Genomic DNA, 21,012 nt, shown 5'->3' with positions numbered 1-21,012 from the left:
CATATATCTGATTATAATTGCTATATTTATGCCAATTTAAGGAAGAGCTAAACATCCTACTATAATGTAAAAATTTCCATATACCATTTTTATTTTTTAAGTATTTTCATGTGATTGCTAGAATTGTGGTCTGAATCTAACTGAACCTAAACACCAGTGAATGAAATTCTGCTGTCTTCTAAATGTGTTGTCTCCAGAAACAATGTCAAATTGGAAACAGGAATCTCTGTGATATGAAAATTTTTGTTTATGAACCAATTGTTCTAAATAATAGAAACAAACACACACACACACAGAGAGAGAGAGAGAGAGAGAGAGAGAGAGAGACAGAGACAGAGACAGAGACAGAGAGACAGAGAGACAGAGACAGAGACATAGGACTGATTATGTAGTACATATCAGGAATTCCTACAAAACATTGGTCAAAATACAGAGCCCTTAATAAGAAAGAGTCTAAAGAAGAACAATTTGAGAACAGAAATCTTGAGGAAGCATCATCAAATGATTAAATATTAAAAACTAGGTAATGACTGTAATGCAGATAGATAGATAGATAGATAGATAGATACATACATACATACATACATACATACATACATACATACATAGATCTATAGGTAGATAGATATAAATTTCTCTCATTCTCATCATCTCTTCATCCTCCACATGAATTCTTACAAGTTTGGAGGTTTCTCTCATTTTATTGTTATTTGCATTGTGATTCCAAACACTAGTGATGCATATGGAGAGTGAAAAAGAAAGTAGAGAGATTGAAGGGAGAGTAGAGAGAGGGACAGAGAAAACAGTAAAAAGAGAGAAAGGAAAAGAAAAATAGAATGAAAAGACAATGAAAAAGAAGGAGAAAGAGGAGAAAGGAAGAGGATACACCAAAAAAGGGAAAGAAAAATGAGAGGAAAGGAGAAGAAAGGAGATATAAAAGCAAGCAACCTTGACCAAGACAAAACATTTTAAATTAATAACAATAAAAATCTCAGAGAACTCTATGCAAGCTAAGGTAGACAGACAAAAAGATTCATTATAAGTATAAGGTAAATTCCACAGACTTTCACAATAAAAAGAACCTAGGTGAGACAGCAGGTGTTGGCGAGGATGTGGAGAAAGAGGAACACTCCTCCACATCATACTAAGTGAGGTAACCAGAGCTGCCATTATGTCATGAGTAGAAGGACCCAGCCAAGCCCAGGAGAAACTGTTTCTTCCCAGTCCTTTCCAACCTCTTCTTAAAAATCTTTCTCCTGAGTCTTGGCTAGAAAGATACATGATATAAATGTGCCATTTATGACTGAGCACTAAGTAGATACGTATTCTGGACAAATTGGCCAGTTTTAAATTAACCATGTCAATTATACGAAGACATGAGAGTTGAGAACTGCACTAATCTATGCAAGTAGAGATCAATATTTTGAAGGCATTTTGACATTATGCCCATTAATTAAAATAGAAGTAGGTTCTATGTTAGAGCCTAGTATGATACTGGGCCAGATTTTTGGTTTTAGCATGGGTTTTCTTCTGACGAGCAGCCTTTAACTTTGATCAGAAAGTGTTTGGTTACTTCTCCCAACATCACTTCTTGAAAAGGCTGTCTTTTCTCAAAAGTATATTTTGAAACCTTTTTTTAAAATATTAGCACACTCTGGGCCTTCTTAGAAGGGGGAACAAAATACCCACAGAAGGAGATACAGAGACAAAGTGTGAAGCAGAGTCAGAGGGAAAGACCATCCAGAGACTGCCCCACCTACAGATCTATCCCATATACAGTTATAAAACCCAGACACTATTGTGGATGCCCACAAGTTCTTGCTGACAAGAGCCTAATACAGCTGTCACCTGTGAGGCTCTACCAGTACATGACAAATACAGAGGGGGACACTCTCAGCCAGCCATTGAACTGAGCACAGGGTCCCCAATGGAGGAGCTAGAGAAAGGACCCAAAGGAGCTGAAGGCTTTGCAGCGCCATAGAAGGAGCAACAAGATGAGGCACCCAGTACTCCCAGAGCTCCCAGGGACAAAACCATCAACCAACGAGTACACATGGAGTTATCCATGGCTCCAGATGCATAAGCAGCAGAGGATGGCCTTGTTGGACTTCAAAGGGGAAGAGGCCCTTAGTCCTGGGAAAGCTCAATGCTTCAGTGTAGAGGATACCAAGACAGGGAAACAGGAGTGGGTTGATTGGGGAACAGAAGGAAAGGAGATGGGTTATGGTATTTTTGGGGCAGGGGGTGGGGAACCAGGAAAGGGGACAACATTTGAACTGCAAATAAAAAGTATATCTAATAAGAAAAAATTAAAAAAAACAAAGAAATGCACATCCAGTAGGTAGTATTCCTAGATTAATCACTCACTGAATTAACAATACCTAAGAACTATAGAAATAAATAGTGAAATAGTTATTGATGAAGTAACGAAGCAAGGAATGGCATTACTAAAAAACAAAGCCTCCTATCAAAATTCTAAACAAACCCTCACTAGTCGACTGTATTCCATTTTTCTGTGATCTCTGTGTGGCTGTGCCATTTCACCATTATTTGGTATTATTTCCCTGCCTCTGCTGATGGAATTTATCCAGACAGTGACAAATATTTGTCTCCACTGTTAAAGCCTAAAATTTCCTATAACTACCCTAAATAGAAGGCTACTGTGCTTCCATGACACTAAGATATAATTGGTTGATTCCCACAACTGTCATCACACTAAATATTTGTATTTTCATCATAATGAATACTGCTTCAGAATAAGACCTTTGCTACACTTTTGTGCAATGTAGCTGGCTTAAGTTCAGTCCCAACTGTACTATAAGGACCACAACCAATGTGTGAAAAAGTACTGAAGGGTACATTAATTAAATGTACACTTTTGAAATTCGTTATAAACGTAGTGTTGTGAATACAATCAAATCTAATTTGGAGAAATCTGGATCTCTTTTTTGAACATAAGTTTCTGCTGCCAAATCTTTGGTGTTGCAGATGTGAGAGAGAGTGGAAAGGTCTATGATAAGAAAAGAAAGGTTAGGTGGCTATAACTGTGTGACTTTATTTTATTATACAAAATTAGTCTGTTTTTCCTAAAACACTCATTATTATCAGCATGGTATTATGGTACTAGTTGGAAATGTGATATTTGCTGTCAGTATTATTTTTCTCATGACTACAAGATGAAAGGAGAAAGGAAGTATGCAGAATGAGAAAAACATAAAGCAGACAAAAGAGAAGAAAAATGAGAACTGATAAGGCAATCATCTTGAACAGACCCAGAGGGAGCTATTTCAGAATATCACTCCTAAACTGTAAAATGCTCACTAGCCTGGTATGAAATCCTCTGTGATTGATACAGGTTTCAGCTAGTTTCTGTTATTTCCTTTCAACCCAGAGCATCACCTTGTTTCTGAGACACATCCATGATAGGTTTATGCACTAGAGGGAATGCACATCTCAACACTGTGGGCAGTCTGCTGACACAGAGGTATAGTGCGGAGTCTCCTGCCTCAAAGGACTGAATTTCTAGGCTGCAAGGTGAGTTTGAAGGACACTCAGCAGAAAACTGTTTTTTGGGGTCTTGTCTATTTGCTGAAGAACTTCTTGATTCTGAAAGTTAATCAAAAATCTAAACACATTGTTCTTATTTTGTTGATACCAGAATATAGCTGCATGTCCATTTTCAGGGATATACCTCATCTTTGCTTTTTGTCCTTTCCTTTTGACCAGATACCTGTTGTCTTAATGACTTTTAAATTCAAAGATTCTAGAAAAGAGGAAAATAAAAGATGTGAATACAGTCAAGAAGGGGCCTTGACAGGGACAAATACTTAGATATGGATTGGCAATCTCAAGGTCAAGGATTGTATTTTTGTCCTGAGGACTCACTTTATCCCAGGAGACAAAATGATGTGTAACAGAAGAGCCTTATAGCCATGGTGGCTTAGAAGTAAGAAAAGAATGACCTGTTCTCATTCTTTATCATCACAGTTCCTGTGACATGACACCTATAGATCCATAGCTGTTGTATTGCTAATTCATGTTACTTTCCAATGTAGTCCATGAAACAGTAGGAAATCTTTTACCCTAAGACTGAAAATAGACTGGGTGATATTTTATATATTTAAATTTACTTCATAGGGATAAGGCTGTATGTAGTTCAGTGGTAAATTGGTTCCCTTGAATCTATGAGGCCCTAGGTTCAATACCCAGGATTTACAAAATATGTTTTGTAACTCTTTCTAATAAGATAAACAGTATTCCATATTTATAATTTGTTTATAATGATAACAAAATAAAACTTCAAAATACAAACAAACTTCATTGTTCTCATCCTTGGTCCTCCACAACCCAGTTGTTGGAAATTGCCAGATTATGCACAATACCAGGCCCATCTCTTTTGCCTTAGCATCTCTATCCTTACAAAACAATTGTCCTATTATATATTTTATCATACTTATTATTTATGTTATCTGCATTTTATGATAAAAATCACTGATTGGAAGAAAACAAGATATCAGTACCTCTTAATACTAGTCTTTCCTAGACTGTCTTCATCTACATTGCAGAATAAAGTAAAGCAATGTTACAAAGATAAAGGAGGAAGCCTATTGCGCTCAGTAACTGTGTATGTATATACACATACATATATATGTATGTATCTATGTATGTATGTGTTCATGTCTACATTTGTATTGAGTACTCATGCATGTACAGGGCAGATGTCAGCACCAAACATTTTCCTCAATCCTGTACCTAATTTTTAAAAAGATTTTAAATTACTTACATTTACCTTTTATTTTGTGTTGGGGTTGGGACTTATATGTGAGAAAGTCAAAGAATAATTTTCAAGTCAGTTTTCTCCTTCCACTATGTAAGGAGAAAATAATAAGTCTTGGAATGGAAAAAGAAAATCTTCACACAGTAGCAATCATATCTTTCCTACACCAATTTTTTAGAGAAGGGATGTTGGAGAAAGACAAACTCTCTGAATTTTATCAAGAGCTCACAGATTCTGCTAAGAGAGCTGACTAACACGCTGTAGGGATATATCTATCCTCACCTCACCAGCACTGTGATTGTAAGTATATACCATTGTGTCAGGCTTTTTTTTAAAATGTGGACTCTGGATTTTAATTTCAAGTCCCCATATAATAAGCATCATGGCACTCAACACTGCCAGTAGCCTATATAATAATTTTGATTACATACCTAATAATGAATGGAAAATGCATAAGACAAAAATATGCATAGCACACCATGCCTCAATAGTCACAATTCTGGGAATCTGATAATGTGGAATGATTATAAAGGTACATGGTAAACTGTATAAAATTTTTGATATAAACATTTTTATTGTTGGCAGGAGATTGAAAGATTTTTTTCATTTCTAGAAGACATGGATAAGGAAAACCAGATACCAATATAGAGCAGTGCATATGTATAAACAAAGAGTGCTTCATTTTCCTTGGAGAATGTAAGTGGTAAAGTTGCATCCATAATAAAATAACCTTTATGTGACTTTAAACTTTATGTGACTTTATGTGAGCAGAGATGGAGATTCCCTGAGAAGTCCACAGTGCGCTCATCACAAATTGATCCTGCCTTGAGATTTAAATCCAAGACTCAGAGAAAGACTCAGGCTGATCTTTATCAGGATGATGAAATGATGCAAAACAATTTGTGATCTTTAGCTACGAGCTTATTTCTGCCCTGAGTACTGTATGAAAAGAGAAATATACTGGGCATGGAGAGAATCGCACATTGCAGACAAAAGAAGGAAAAAGTATGGTACAGATATTAACCTTCCCACACTGGACTTGGGCCATATTAAAGCTGTCAGGCCACATTAAAGCCCTTGACTGTTGAACACACTGGACAATGAGGAGCTGACTGTGTCTCCACTAGCGCCAGTTAATAACTCTTAATCACTTCCAATTCATACGTTTCATGCTTCCTGGGATGGGTCTAGGACTGGTTGTGCACTAAGGAAAATGCACATTTGTGTGCTGTAGACAGACTGTGTGTATAGAGGTTCAGTGTTGATTTTCCTCTTTTGAGGACTGAATTTCCAGTCTAGTGTTGGGTGCATTTGAGGGACACACAGTGGAGATGTTATCCTTGACCATACTTGTAGACTATGAAAAATGGCCAACTTCCTATACTCAAAGGATAAGCAGGCTGAGAAAGAAATTAGGGAAATGACCCCCATCACAATAGCCACAAACAGTATAAAGTATCTTGGAGTGACTCTTACCAAACATGCAAAAGATCTGTATGACAAGAACTTCAAGACTCTGAAGAAGGAAATGGAAGAAGACCTCAAAAAATGGGAAAACCTCCCATGCTCATAAATCGGTAGAATCAATATAGTTAAAATGGCCATTTTGACAAAAGCAATATACAGATTCAATGCAATACCCATCAAAATCCCAACTCAATTTTTCACAGAGTTAGAAAGAGCAATTATCAAATTCATCTGGAATAACAAAAAACCCAGGATAGCTAAAACTATTTTCAGCAACAAAAGAAAGTCTGGGGGAATAAGTATCCCTGACCTCAAGCAATACTACAGAGCAATAGTGGTAAAAACTGCATGGTATTGGTACAGTGACAGGCAGGAGGATCAATGGAACAGGATTGAAGATCCAGAAATGAACCCACACACCTATGGCCACTTGATCCTCGACAAAGAGGCTGAAAACATCCAGTGGAAAAAAGATAGCCTTTTCAACAAATGGTGCTGGTTCAACTGGAGGTCAGCATGCAGAAGAATGTGAATTGATCCATCCTTGTCTCCTTGTACTAAGCTCAAATCCAAATGGATCAAGGACCTCCACATAAAGCCAGACACTCTGAAGCTAATAGAAAAGAAACTGGGGAAGACCCTTGAGGACATCGGTACAGGGAGAAAGTTTCTGAACAGAACACCAATAGCGTATGCTCTAAGAGCAAGAATTGACAAATGGGACCTCATAAAATTACAAAGTTTCTGTAAGGCAAAGGACACCATCAAGAGGACAAATCGGCAACCAACAAATTGGGAAAAGATCTTCACCAATCCAACATCAGATAGAGGGCTAATATCCAATATATATAAAGAACACAAGAAGTTAGACTCCAGAAAACCAAACAACCCTATTAAAAATGGGGTACAGAGTTAAACAAAGAATTCTCACCTGAAGAACTTCGGATGGCGGAGAAGCATCTTAAAAAATGCTCAACTTCATTAGTCATTAGGGTAATGCAAATCAAAACAACCCTGAGATTTCGCCTTACACCAGTCAGAATGGCTAAGATTAAAAATTCAGGAGACAGCAGGTGTTGGAGAGGGTGTGGAGAAAGAGGAACACACCTCCACTCCTGGTGGGGTTGCAAATTGGTACAACCAGTCTGGAAATCAGTCTGGCGGTTCCTCAGAAAACTGGGCACCTCACTTCCGGAAGATCCTGCTATACCACTCCTGGGCATATACCCAGAGGATTCCCCACCATGTAATAAGGATACATGCTCTACTATGTTCATAGCAGCCCTATTTATAATTGCCAGATGCTGGAAAGAACCCAGGTATCCCTCAACAGAAGAGTGGATGCAAAAAATGTGGTATATATACACAATGGAGTACTATTCAGCCTTTAGAAACAATGAATTCATGAAATTCTTAGGCAAATGGATGGAGCTAGAGAACATAATACTAAGTGAGGTAACCCAGACTCAAAAGGTGAATCATGGTATGCACTCACTAATAAGTGGTTATTAACCTAGAAAACTGGAATACCCAAGACATAATCCACACATCAAATGAGGTACAAGAAGAAAGCAGGAGTGGCCCCTGGTTCTGGAAAGACTCAGTGAAGCAGTATTCGGCAAAACCAGAACGGGGAAGTGGGAAGGGGTGGGTGGGAGTACAGGGGGAGAGAAGGGGGCTTACGGGACTTTCGGAGAGTGGGGGGCTAGAAAAGGGGAAATCATTTGAAATGTAAGTAAAAAATATATCGAATAAAAAAATGTATTAAAAAAAAAAGAAAAGAAAAATGGCCAAAAACTTTAACTGTGTTTTCTTCCTGTTGATACCAACAAACATAATTGTGTTCATTTTCAGGGTTACAGCTTGTCTGTATCCTGTACTTTTTCTTCTACCAGACATCTTGAAGACCAAGTAATTTCAGCATCAAATAAACCTGGACAGAGGGAAACGTAAGTGGTGAACACAAGGCAAAAAATGGTTGGATCTCTGACTGGAAATTTCAAGACGAGGACTGTTGTTCTGTTTTCAGGGCTCACATGCTTCCAGAAGACAGCGTGCTACATAGCAGTGGAGACTTTCATCCATGGTGACTTAGAAGCAACACAATGTTGGCATGTTTTCTTTCCTCATCAGAAACCTTCCAGTGACATGATTCCTTTGCAGACTCATAATTATCTTGTTGCTGCATTTTTACTTATTGAAATACCTCATGCTGTAATAAGGTAGCTTTTACAAAAATCTTTGCAAATAGACTGGGTTATAGTTTAAATACACTTTATACTGACTCTATAAATCCAAACTGTCAAAAGTTATAAAGAAAGAATCAAAATAAATCCTCATAGTATGATTTAATGGTGTAATCATAGGTCATTTGGTCATATTCTCTCTATACCTTACCCCAACCTCCTACCTCTCTCTCTGTCTCTCTGTCTCTCTGTCTCTCTGTCTCTCTGTCTCTCTCTCTCTCTCTCTCTCTCTCTCTCTCTCTCTCTGTGTGTGTGTGTGTGTGTGTGTGTGTGTGTATGTGTGCGTGTGATTTGCTATGTACCCTATGCTGAACTCAAATTTCTCACCTTCCATTCCTAGTATCTTCTCTCAAAAAATGCAAGTGTATCCAATCATACTCAGCTTTTTCTCTGCTATTTCTGTTCCTACTTTTCCAACTAGATAGATTATTTTACTTACTATTTCTTAGGTTCTCATCTGAATTCTATGATCAAATGATATCTTTAGAGAATGTGAAAATCTTTCCTGTCCTCTAAAAGGCTTTTAACTGCTTTCATGGCAATTCTATATGTGAGAGAATATTTTTCTGTATGTAAGTGAAAACATGATATTCCATATTTTCTTTCTGAGCCTGGATAATTTTCCCATAATGATTTCTAGTTTTATATACCTTTCATTCTTCTTTGAAACTGAATAAAATTCTACTGCATATATGCAGTACACTGATCTATCCCTTCATCTGTTGATGGTGTGCTAGGTGTTTTCTATATGCTACCCTTGTGAACAGTGTAGTAAAAAAAAATAAAGGTGTATAAATATCTCTGTACTATACTAGTATAAATCCAAGGGATTTAGCCACATAAAATAAGGCATAATGGATCATGATACTTTCATTTGCATTCCCCTCAGCAACACGAAAAGATTCGAGTTCCACATCCTTATCAGCAGTTATCCCTTGCTGTCTATCCTCTTGGTCATAGCCACTATGAACACAATTCAATGGGGTTTTTATTTGCACTTCCCTGAAGACTATGTGTATTAGACACCTTTTCAATTTCCATTAACCACCTGTTTCTTTTTTTGAGAATTCTATATTTAATATATGTATTCATGTATTGACTAGATAATTTATGTGAGGCAGTGCTTAACTTCTGCAACTTTTCATACATTATAAATATGTATACATAAAGATACACAGCTTGAGGACTTTATTTCATTATGTTAATTATCGCTTTAGAGATTATTTTCTTTGCTGTGAAAAGATTTCAAATTTCATGATATCCACAAAATTATTTCCTACACTGTTTCAATTCTTTTCAGAAAAGCCTTCCCTATATCCATATCTTTAAGTATTTTAACTCTATTTTCTTTCTCCCAGTATTTTAAGAGTTTCAGGTCTTAAATAATTGAAGTCTTTGATTAATTTTGAATAGATTTTTGTGCAGAAGAAGAGATGTACCCCTTATTCTAGTATTTTACATGTGGTATTCATTTCTACAAGCACTATTTATTAAAAGGGATATCTCCTTTCCTGTGCATAATTGCCATGTCTCCTTCAAACATTAGGAGACTATAAATGCTATAAATAGGTGAGTTTCTTTTTTAATGCTCTATTCTATTCATTGGTCTGTGAGGTTTTGTGTGTGTGTGTGTGTGTGTGTGTGTGTGTGTGTCTGTGTGTGTGTACAACCTGATATTTATCAACAGGGTAGGATAATGTTTGCTTTATTTGCAATCTTGTTGGCCATTTCATCATCTCCATAAGTACTGAATTAAAGCAGACAGTTTATAGGTAGAAAAATGAAACAAAAATGAATATAAAGGAAGCCAGGCAGTGGTGTACCATGCCTTTAATCCCAGCAGTTGGGAGGAAGAGGCAGGCAGATTTCTCAGTTCAAGGCCAGCTTGGTTTACAGAGTGCATTCTAGGACACCTGTGGCTACACAGAGAAACTCTGTCTTGAATAAAAACAAAGAAAATGAATATAAAAGAGAAAACTGTGACATAAAAAAATCACTGTCCTAGTCCAGACTCACAGTAAGAGGGGAAGAGTTATGTTAGAATTTTCAGACCATCATTCCATGACTTCTAGATACCATGAAGCCTTGTGAGAAACTAAAACTCTTTTCAGCTTGTATCAACTCCAGTTAACTTCTGTTACTTCCTTCCAATCAAGAGCATCACCTGCTTTCTGAACTGACTACACATAGTGTTTGCACACAAATTAGAGTCCACATTTCAGAATGGCTGACACAGAAGTACACCACAGACTCGCCTACTTCTAAGGACTATATTTCAAGGATGAAGGATGAGTTTTAGGAACATTTTTCTCAGGATCACTTCTTGATTGTGTCTATTTGTTGAATAACTTATTGATTCTGTAAATACAGCAAAACCATGGTCCTGTGACACCAAAGCCAGCAATATGCCACTTAGGACTATAAGCTCATCTTCGCTCCCTTTCCTTTCCTTTTTACCAGATGAGTCGGAATTGGGGTCTGAATAACTCTTTCCTCAAAACAAAATGGAAAAGAAAGAAACATAAGGTGGAATGCATGCCAAAAGGGGCATGGACAAAGAAAGGCAAGGATGTATAGCTAGCAATCTCTGGGCAAAAATTCTCCTTTTCCCCCGAGGACTCATCTGCTCCCAGTAAACAGAAAGCTATGGAGCCAAAGAGATTTGCAGGTAAGATGACTTAGAATTAGGAAAAGGATGAGGTTCTCACATGTAATTAGAAATGTTCCTGTGAGATGATCCCTTTAAACTCATAATTGTGATGTTGCAGATCATTTATAGTAAGTTAGCAAATTTGGCTGCATATCCTATTCTTTGAAATTATTTTATGGTGAGTACATTATGTTGTATATTAAAATGTACAGTACACATATTTTTATTTAGACAAAAATTATCAAAATAGAAACAGTATACTACTAACAATATAATAATTGGCAATAGTCTCTGTCTCTCTTCCTCTCTTTTAGTTCTGCTATACAGGCCATGCTAGACTCTAAATTGTGTTCCTCTGTCCTCCCCATGTCCACTGAGGAACAATAGGCATTGAAAACAGCAATTCATGGTTTTCTTTTATTTGTGTATTTTTTTCTATTAAAAATTTCACTTACTGTATCTGAAGCTGTCATCTTCATTTTATTATAAAAACCAATGATGTCTTGGGAAATGGTAAAAGCCTGGCATTTCTTTTTTATTTCTCTTTTTTTATTTTCCTATATTCTTTGTTTACATTCCAAATGATTTCTCCTTTCCTAGTTCCCGCCTCCCCATAAGTCCCATAAGCCCTCTTCCCTCCGCCCGTTCCCCAATGAACCCCCTCCCACTTCTCCATTCTTGTAATCCCCTACATCACTGTATCAAGCCTTTATAGTACCAGGGCCCTCTCCTTCCTTCTTCTTAGGAATCAACACTTGTCTTCAAGAAGACAATTACTATGCCATCAAAATTTGTTTCATTCTCTTAAGAATTAAACACAAAATCAGGAGGCTAGAAAGATGGTTAAGGGCACCTGGTTCCAAAAGATGACAGGAACTCAGAGCCCAGCACCTAATCCAGTGGCTCGCAACTGTCTGTAACCCAATATTCTGAACGCCATGGGCATCTACACACAGATATGAATACATGTGTATGCATTCTCATATGCACACACACACACACACACACACACACACGCACACACTTAAATCTCAAAAAAACTGATACTAATCAAAAGCAGTTGGATGGATTATGGAAGGATGCAATCAGAAGTTATGATCTTTAGATCTATAATGAATTTCTTATCTCACCCATGAGCACTGTGTGAAGGGAGAGTGATGGTGCACAGGTATAGACATACATGAGACAATCCTAAGAGGATAGGAATGTAGTGTGAAGAGCAGCTATCTCAGACCTGGCCCATTGCTCATGTGCTTCTAAATACCCTCCAGCCCCGTGTGAAATCTGCTGCTGTTGGTGCCAGAACTAGCAAGTTTCTGTTACTGACTTCCAGTTTCTGGTATCACCCACTTCCTGAATTGTATCCACAATGGTTTATGCATAGAGGGCAATGTACATTTCAGCACTGTGTACAAGCTGCTCGCACAGAGGTACAGTGCTGAGTCTCCTTCTTCAGAGGATAGGATTTCCAGGATGCAGCGTGAATTTGTGGAACACTTGGCTGAGAATCTCCTCTTGACCAAGTCTGTTTGCTCAATGATTTCTTCATTTCGAAAGTTAATTAAAAGTTTAAGTTCATTTTTCTGATTCTGTTGATACCAGTAAAATCCAGTATGCCCCTTCTCAGGACTACAGCTCATATGTGCTTTCTGTCCTTTTTCATTGACCAGGTATCTTGGCGTCTGGGTTACTTCAGCCACAAAAGGTCCTGTAAAAGAGGGAAACAGAAAATGACAACAACTCAGGACGGAGTCTGAAAAGGCAAAAGGTTGGGAACTGTAGTTTGCAGTATGTGGACAAGTCCTTTCCCTTTTGACTCAATACTCACCTGCCCCAAGCAGACAAAGTGCTACAGAGTAGAGCAGCCTTGCACCCATGATCACACTAGGAAAGCAGAGGACAAGTGCTTACGTGTGTCATCTGCAGTCTTCCTGTGACATGACCTTTTGCAGACTCCACTACTACCTTACTGCTTTGTGTGACCAGTGAGAATGAAAAGTTCTAAGTATCAGAAAGAAAATTTTTCTTCGCCTTTGTTAGAGATAGCTCATTGACTTTTTAGTCATTTGAAAACAGTGTATGTGTATTTGACTAACAGAACCAATGCATTTGCATTTTTGTGAAGTCATGAAATTATAGGAATATCAGATCAAAATATACTACCACTGGACAGGGTTTACAGTATATGTTCAATATTTTATTCTTTTGCAATTGTGTTGTATACATACTCATTATATATGCATGTATTTCTTTGATCATATTCTTGCCATTGTCTCCACTAATTTTCTTCCTGTCTCAATGAACCTCCATTTTCTTCCTAATAAGTCTCCCTTCTATTTTCTTAATACGTTAGTGATTCTTTCAGCCACCCCAGTGTTGTCATTATAGGCTAAAACGACCACGGCAGCTTTCTCTCTCTCTCATCTCTGCACATATCATTGACCATCGTCTCTTCCATTCTTGTTCCCTAATAAATCATTGATATTATTTATTTATTATTCCTTGCATCTCTATCATGGAATTGTTGATGTCTTCAGACAGATCAACACAAGACTATGGAGGAATATAGCCAAGTTACTGGCAGTGCGAAGAATGGCTTGATCTGGTCACTGGATAATGTCAGTGGGGGAGATAAGGATTAGAGAGAAAGGCTGTGTGCTTCACTATGGGACCAGAACATACATTAATTATGAATAATCCTTTGGTAATATAAAGATATATAAAAAATAAAACACACAGAGAACATTCCATATTTCAACCCTCACATGCCAGAACATGTAATGTTATGAAGTTATTGTGATTTTCTTTTTTTTAATATTTTTATTCTCATAAAAATGAGGGGCATCTGGGTTCTTACCAGCTTCTGGCTATTATAAATAAGGCTGCTATGAACATAATGGAGCATGTGTCTTTATTGCATGTCGGGAATCCTTTGGGTATATGCCCAGGAGAGGAATAGCAGGGTCCTTCGGAAGTGTCATGTCCAGTTTTCTGAGGAACCTATGTAAATAGGTACATGGATTTCAATTTTGTAAGGAAGCTATGGACAATTTATTTCCTTTCTGGAAATAGTAGATTTTGAATATACTCTTTCATTTAGAAGGGACAGATTAGATGAGCACAGAATCATGAAGTGCTTCACTCAAGTTAACCTCAGGGGAGTTACAAGCATCAGTATTGTGATATGTGACTAAGATACTACAGATGTGTGCAAACTTTAATGTTCACCAGGAAAACCATGACTTAATCATTACAAACCTATTTTCCCTTAAGATATAGATTCAGAAGTAGCCAAACGTATCAGTTTGGCAAAATGATACCAATGTAATGATATTGGTAATCATCTGATTATTACCATGAAGACCATGTGAAACAAAAATTATGGCATGAAGGATCAGAACAGAAGAAGGAAAAGGAGGAGAGGGAGGAGGAGAGGAGGAGAAGAGGAGGAGAGGAGGAGGAAGAGGAGAGGAGGAGAAGGAAAAGAGAAAGAGGAGGAGAGGAGGAGGAGAGGAGGAGGAAAAGAGGATGAGAGGAGGATGAGAGGAGGAGGAGAGGAGGAGGAGAGGAGGAGAGGAGGAGGAGAGGAGGAGGAGAGGAAGAGAGGAGGAGGAGAGGAGGAGGAGAGTAGGAGAGGAGAAGAGGAGGAGAAGAAGGAGGAGAAGAAGAAGAGGAGGAGGAGGAGGAGGAGATAGAGGAGGAGGAGGAAGAAGAGGAAGAGGAGAAGGGGGAGGAGGAAGGGGAGGGGGAGGAGGAGGGGGAAGGGGGAGGAGGAGGAAGAGAAGGAGGAGGAGAAGGAGGAAGGGGAGTAGGAAGGGGAGGGGGAGGAGGAGAAGGAGGAGGAGGAGAAGGAGGAGGAGGAGAAGGAGGAGGAGGAGAAGGAGGAGGAGGAGAAGGAGAAGGAGAAGGAAAAGAAGGAGGAGGAGAAGGAAAAGAAGGAGGAGGAGGAGGAGGAGGAGGAGGAGGAGGAGGAGAAGAAGAAGAAGAAGAAGAAGAAGAAGAAGAAGAAGAAGAAGAAGAAGAAGAAGAAGAAGAAGAAGAAGAAGAAGAAGAAGAAGAAGAAGAAGAAGAAGAAGAAGAAGAAGAAGAAAAGCAATGTTTTCTGACTTGGTCTGTATTTGCTGTTTTAGAAGTGTCTCTTCTAAACTCTCTCCTGTGTGAAATCTGTTGCTTTGGTTTGCACTGGCTGCAGTTAATTTCTCTTACTTCCTTCCAACATCACCTGTTCTGTAACTGGCTCCATGGTGAGTTTATGCACAGGGGGAAGTGCACATTTCAGTGCTGTGGATTGACTGCTGGAGCACAGGTAGAGTGCTGAGTCTTCTGCTTCAGAAATTCTGATTCCCAGGCTGCAGAGTAAGCTTGAGGGGCACTCAGCTGTGAATCTCTCCTTGACCATGTCTATCTGATCAAGAGGCCTTTGATTCAGAAAGTAAATCAGGAATGTAAATTCTTTGTTCTGTTTTTGTTGATACCAGTAAACAGCAGAGTGCCCCTTTTCAGGGTTACATTTCATCTCTGCTTTCTCCCCTTTCAATTTGATCAAATGTCTTGGAGTCTGAGTAACAGCAGCATCAAGAAAACCTGGAAGAAAATAAAAAATAAAACATGAATACTGGCCAGGAAAGACCCCAGGAAGGAAAATTATTTGGGTGTGTTTGAATCTGTCTTGCAAGCTTAAGTCTCACCTGCCCCCAGGAGACAAAGGGCTATACAGCAGAGGAGCTGTGCACCCATGGCCCGACTGGAGCAGCAAAGTATGCGGTGTCTTCTTGTTTTATCAGTAACCTTCCTGTGACATCATCCCTTGGTAGACTCTGTTTACATTATGGCTTTGTGTTACCACCAAAGCAGTTCACAGTATTAGAAGAGTTTTTCTCTGCCAGAGCAGGATACAGGATACAGAGGATGATACAGAGCAGGATACAGGATACAGAGGATGATACAGAGCAGGATACAGGATACAGAGGAGGATACTCATAGCCAGCCATTGAACTGATCACAGGGTCCCCAATGGGGGAGTCAGAAAAAGGACTGAAGGAACTGAAGGGGCCTTACATTTGAATCCCTCCTGCTTTTTGCTTGCCTGGACCCCAGGTGCTATCTACCACTGAACCTTTCTTCTTTCTTCCCCGTGTCCTCTTCAACTTAATGTTAAAATTGGCAATATCTTGGAGAGCAAAGAAAAGATTGTAGAATCTACATGGGACTGTTTAACTGGTCATCCTAAGTCAGTGGGAAACATCATAGGGAGATAGGAGCGTTTGGAAGGAAGGCTTTGAACTTCTACATTAAAAATGGATCCAAAGTCCTTTCATAATCTACAGATATAGAAAGTAATATAAGCCATCATTTCTCCATAATCACATTTCTGAATGTGTATCATACATTGAAAATGACAGACTATAAGATGCTGTAAGTCTTTAGTGCTTACAGAAAACTTGAAATACTTTTCTGGAAGAAGTGCATGTGTGAATAACACAAAGAAATATGGAGTGCTTCATTCACCTTGACCTTTGGAGCAAAGTAAAAATCTAGGTAGCATAAAAATATAACATTTATATAACTTAAAATGCATACACAGATGGTTAGTGTTAGATGTTCCCTGAGAAGGGGCTGATAGATGATTATGAATCTATTCTCTTGAGATCATTAAATTCAGGCTCTGAAAGAGTCATCTTGAGCTTTATCAGCATGGGAAAATGGTGAAAGGAAGTTTGAGCTCTTTCATGACCACCTTATTTTCACATGAGTACCACATGAAAAGAAACAGTAGATACAAACAGAAACACACAGAGCACAGAAAGAGGAGAAAAACATACATCATTTTGCCCAGGTCTGGCCCGAAGATCTTTCAGAATTGTCACAGAACTGTCACACCATTTCTGGACGCCTTCTAGTCTTGTGTGAAATCTGCTGCGGTTTTCACTGGCTCCAGTTAACTTCTCTTATTTCAGTCCAAACCAGAGTATCACCTGCTTCCTGAGTTTGCTCCATGGAGAATTTGTGTGCTAAAGACAATAAACATTTCAGTGCTGTGGACAGACTGCTGGCACAGAGGTATACCGCTGAGTCTCCTCTTTCAGAGGAATGGATTTCCAAGCTGCAGGGTGAGTTTAAGGGACATTCAGCTAAGAATCGCTCTTTGAACAAGTCAATTCGGTCACGAACTTCTTGACGTTGAAAGAAAATCAAAAACTTTAACTCTTTGTTTTGCTTCTGTTGGTACCAATAAACAAAAGCATGTCCCTTTTCAGGAATACAGCTCATTTTTGCTTTCTGTCCTTTCCCTATGAACTGATGTTGTGGAGTCTGGATAACTTGGCAGTCAAAGGAGCCTAGAAAATAAGAAAACAGAAAATGTTAAAAAGCCCAAGTAGCCCAAGAAGAAATTCTGACAAGAAAAAGAAGGCTTGGGGCTATTATCAAGAATCCCAAAACCAAGACTCACCTGCTACCAGGAGATAAAGGGCTACACACCGGAGAAGCCTCGTGCTCATGATTGCATTGGCTAGAGAAAATATGCTTCAGACCTCATCTACGACTTTTCTGTGATTAGATCCCTTTTCAGATTCATGGTCGTCATGGTACACACATGTTATTGCTGATGCACTTCCCAGTATGGAAGGAAAATTTTAACACAGTAAATAAATTTGTTTTTCTTTTCTTTTTCTTGTGGAACTAATAAAAATAACACATACATATTTTAGATGGCTAAAAGTCTTACAGCTACTAGACAATGGCCAGACTGTGTGTGCATTAACAATAATAATTTCTGAAATTTTCCTTCTAAGTCCTCTTTCCATTAGAATATATGTGAGTGTATAAGAATGCTTATTTTCATATATGTGTATATATAGTGTGTCACATTACTTTTTACTGAATAGTCCTTAATTGTTCCTTTATGACCCCTTTTAGCTAATTATTATCCTTCTCTGTTACCATATTTCATCTTAGGGTCCATTTAATTTATCTTCAGTGTTCCTCGATTTTCTCCTAAGTATTCTTTCTCAATAATTTATGCATAAGTTTCTGTCTCACAGTTGGACATTGTTTTGGATTATTTATCATCTAATTAACTAGTGTTATTGGTACCTATTATCACTGCTGTTTTATGACTTTGTGACTGACCACTGCTTTGAAAATGTTTAATCCTGTAGCTATTTTCTTCTGTCTTTCAGCTTGTTCATTTGCTAGTGTTTGTTTTAGCTAACCTCACTTTTTCTTGCCTGTATTTTCATCACTGTTTTAAATTGTACAGCCTTTTGTGGACATTTTTGTCTTTATTTTATTCTACCTCATTCCAATTTTCAGCCTACGGAAATAAGATAAAAGCCTGAAGCATGTATTTCCATGAATTTTTCCTTTCTCATTCAATTGAAGGTTCCTTCACTTTCTAAATTGGTATTGAAGTCTAACCCTGACTATATTTTATATATAGCTTTTTCTTAGTCATTCTTGTTTGTATACAGATTCTTGATTTAAATTTCTCCTGAATAATTGTAAATTTTAGTGATGTTCTTATTTTGTGAGATGCTCATTTGGCATTTTGCTCATATTTTTACATGTTCTGTATTATCTTTATTGATTTTTAAGGAAATTAATTTGTAGGTACTTTTATGAGTTCGCTGCACTAGCCTTTCTTGAGTATGTAAATGTTGATAGAAATAACATATCTGTTGTGGATAAAATATAGATATATAACTATACTTTAGCACGTAGCTATTTGTGTGCTCTTGATGATTAGCTCTGATAACTGTCTCAATTTTGATGTGTTCATTTTAATCAATTTCTTATAATGAAGGAGATATTAAATACTTTCTTGTCTAGAGAACCTCAAGTAGTACTAGTATTTTGCATTATGGGAACTTCATAATTTCATTAGGTGCATTATTTTACAACTGGAATTGATTATGTCTGTGCTGTGAGTTGATGGTCCAGTTGCATATTCGTATATTCATAGATTTAATTCTCTAATATCATTTGTGGAAAATTCCATTATTTCAGTTCCAGGACTTTCACTACTGTTCATGGGTGTACATGATCTTTCCATTGATCTGTTCATGTCACCACCACTGTGTGGTACATTATCTACAGTTTGACTACTGTTACTTTGTCAAACTCACCTCTTCTGTCTGCTTCTTTTACTCCAAGAGGACCTGTTTGCAACCCTTTATGGATCCATGTGTAAAGAAAAGCTATTCATATTTTGATTATTTGGTTACATTAGATAAATAAATTTAAGAAAACTGGCATTTAAAATATATTTACTGTATTCAACTCCTAATGATGCTACTCTGGTAATCAGTACAGAAGTTTCTCCAAAGAGTAAGGATAGAACTGCCATGTGGCCCAGCTACACCCCTACCAGATCTATAGTCAAAGGAAACAAACTTTACATAAAGAAGGGATATCATACATAACCATGTTTAATGTGGCCAAGTCACACAAAAGCAAAATTATAGAATCCATGTAGATGTCCATCAGGGAACAGATGAAGAAATATAGAATATATATACAATAGAGCACTATCCAAATATTTATAACTGAAATCATGTTTGAAAGAAAAATTTTCAGCTGTAGCAGTTCTCTGGTAGAGTTTTTGGGTCACTTAAGTATACTATGATATCATCTGCGAATAGTGATAGTTTGACTTCTTCCTTTCCAATTTGTATCCTTTTGACCTCTTTATGTTGTCTATTTGCTATAGCTAGAACTTCAAGTACTATATTGAAAAGATGTGGAGAGAGAGGACAGCCTTGTCTAGTCCCTGGTTTTAGTGGGATTCCTTCAAGCTTCTCTCCATTTAGTTTGATGTTGGCTATCGGTTTGCTGTATATTGCTTTTACTATGTTTAGGTATGGGCCTTGAATTCCTGTTCTTTCCAAGACTTTTAGCATGAAAGGATGCTGAATTTTTTCGAAAGCTTTTTCAGCATCTAATGAGATGACCATGTGGTTTTTCTCTTTGAGTTTATATAGTGGATTGCATTGATGGATTTCCATATATTAAACCATCCCTACATCCCTGGGATGAAGTGTACTTGATCATGGTGAAGATCAAGAATTGACAAATGGGACCTCATAAAATTACGAAGACTCTGTAAGGCAAAGGACACTGTCAAAAGAACAAAATGGCAACCAACAAATTGGGAAAAGATCTTCACCAACCCTACATCCAACAGAGGGTTAATATCCATGATATACAAAGAACTCAAGAAGTTAGACTCCAGAGAGCCAAATAACCCTATTAAAAATGGGGTACAGAGCTAAACAAAGAATTTTCACCTGAAGAATTTTTAATGGCTGAGAAGCACTTTAAGAAATGTTCAACATCATTCATCATTAGGGAAATGTAAATCAAAACAACCCTGAGATTTCACCTCACACCAGTCAGAATGGCTAAGATTAAAAACTCAGGAGACAACAGGTGTTGGCAAGGATGTGGAGAAAGAGGAACACTCCTCCACTGCTGCTGGGATTGCAAGCTGGTACAACCACCCTGGTGGTTCCTCAGAAAACTTGACATGACACTTCTGGAGGACCCTGTTACACTACTCCTGTTCATACACCCAGAGGATTCCCTGGCATGTAATAAGGACATATGCTCCACTATATTCATAGCAGCCTTATTTATAATAGTCAGAAGCTGGAAAGAACCCAGATGTTTCTCAATGGAGGAATGGATACAGAAAATATGATATATTTACACAATGGAATACTACTCAGCAATTAAAAACAATAAATTCATGAAATTTTTAGGCAAATGGTTGGAACTGGAAATTATCATCCTAAATGAGGCAACCCAATCACAAAAAATACACATGGAATGCAGTCACTGATGAGGAGATATTAATTAGACCAGAAGCTCTG

At 37.9% G+C, this 21,012-nt stretch overlaps 3 gene segments (V, D, J or C); all 3 read right to left on the bottom strand.

Moving 5' to 3' along the window:
- Positions 1–12,459: 12,459 nt before the first annotated feature.
- LOC127677899 (probable non-functional T cell receptor beta variable 23-1) lies at positions 12,460–13,146 on the bottom strand. The segment is given in 2 exon segments: positions 12,460–12,848; positions 12,969–13,146. Coding segments are annotated over 2 exon segments (438 nt in total).
- A 2,186-nt stretch (positions 13,147–15,332) lies between these two features.
- Positions 15,333–15,899, bottom strand: LOC127677898 (probable non-functional T cell receptor beta variable 23-1). The segment is given in 2 exon segments: positions 15,333–15,724; positions 15,829–15,899. Coding segments are annotated over 2 exon segments (441 nt in total).
- Positions 15,900–17,065: 1,166 nt separating this feature from the next.
- LOC127677897 (probable non-functional T cell receptor beta variable 23-1) lies at positions 17,066–17,677 on the bottom strand. The segment is given in 2 exon segments: positions 17,066–17,478; positions 17,592–17,677. Coding segments are annotated over 2 exon segments (462 nt in total).
- Between the last annotated feature and the right edge of the window lie 3,335 nt (positions 17,678–21,012).

The sequence above is a fragment of the Apodemus sylvaticus genome, chromosome 2 (assembly GCF_947179515.1).
Source record: "Apodemus sylvaticus chromosome 2, mApoSyl1.1, whole genome shotgun sequence".
Lineage (NCBI taxonomy): Eukaryota > Metazoa > Chordata > Mammalia > Rodentia > Muridae > Apodemus > Apodemus sylvaticus.
The sequence above is the reverse complement of the archived record's forward strand: the minus strand, read 5'-3'. Positions and strand labels throughout refer to the sequence as shown.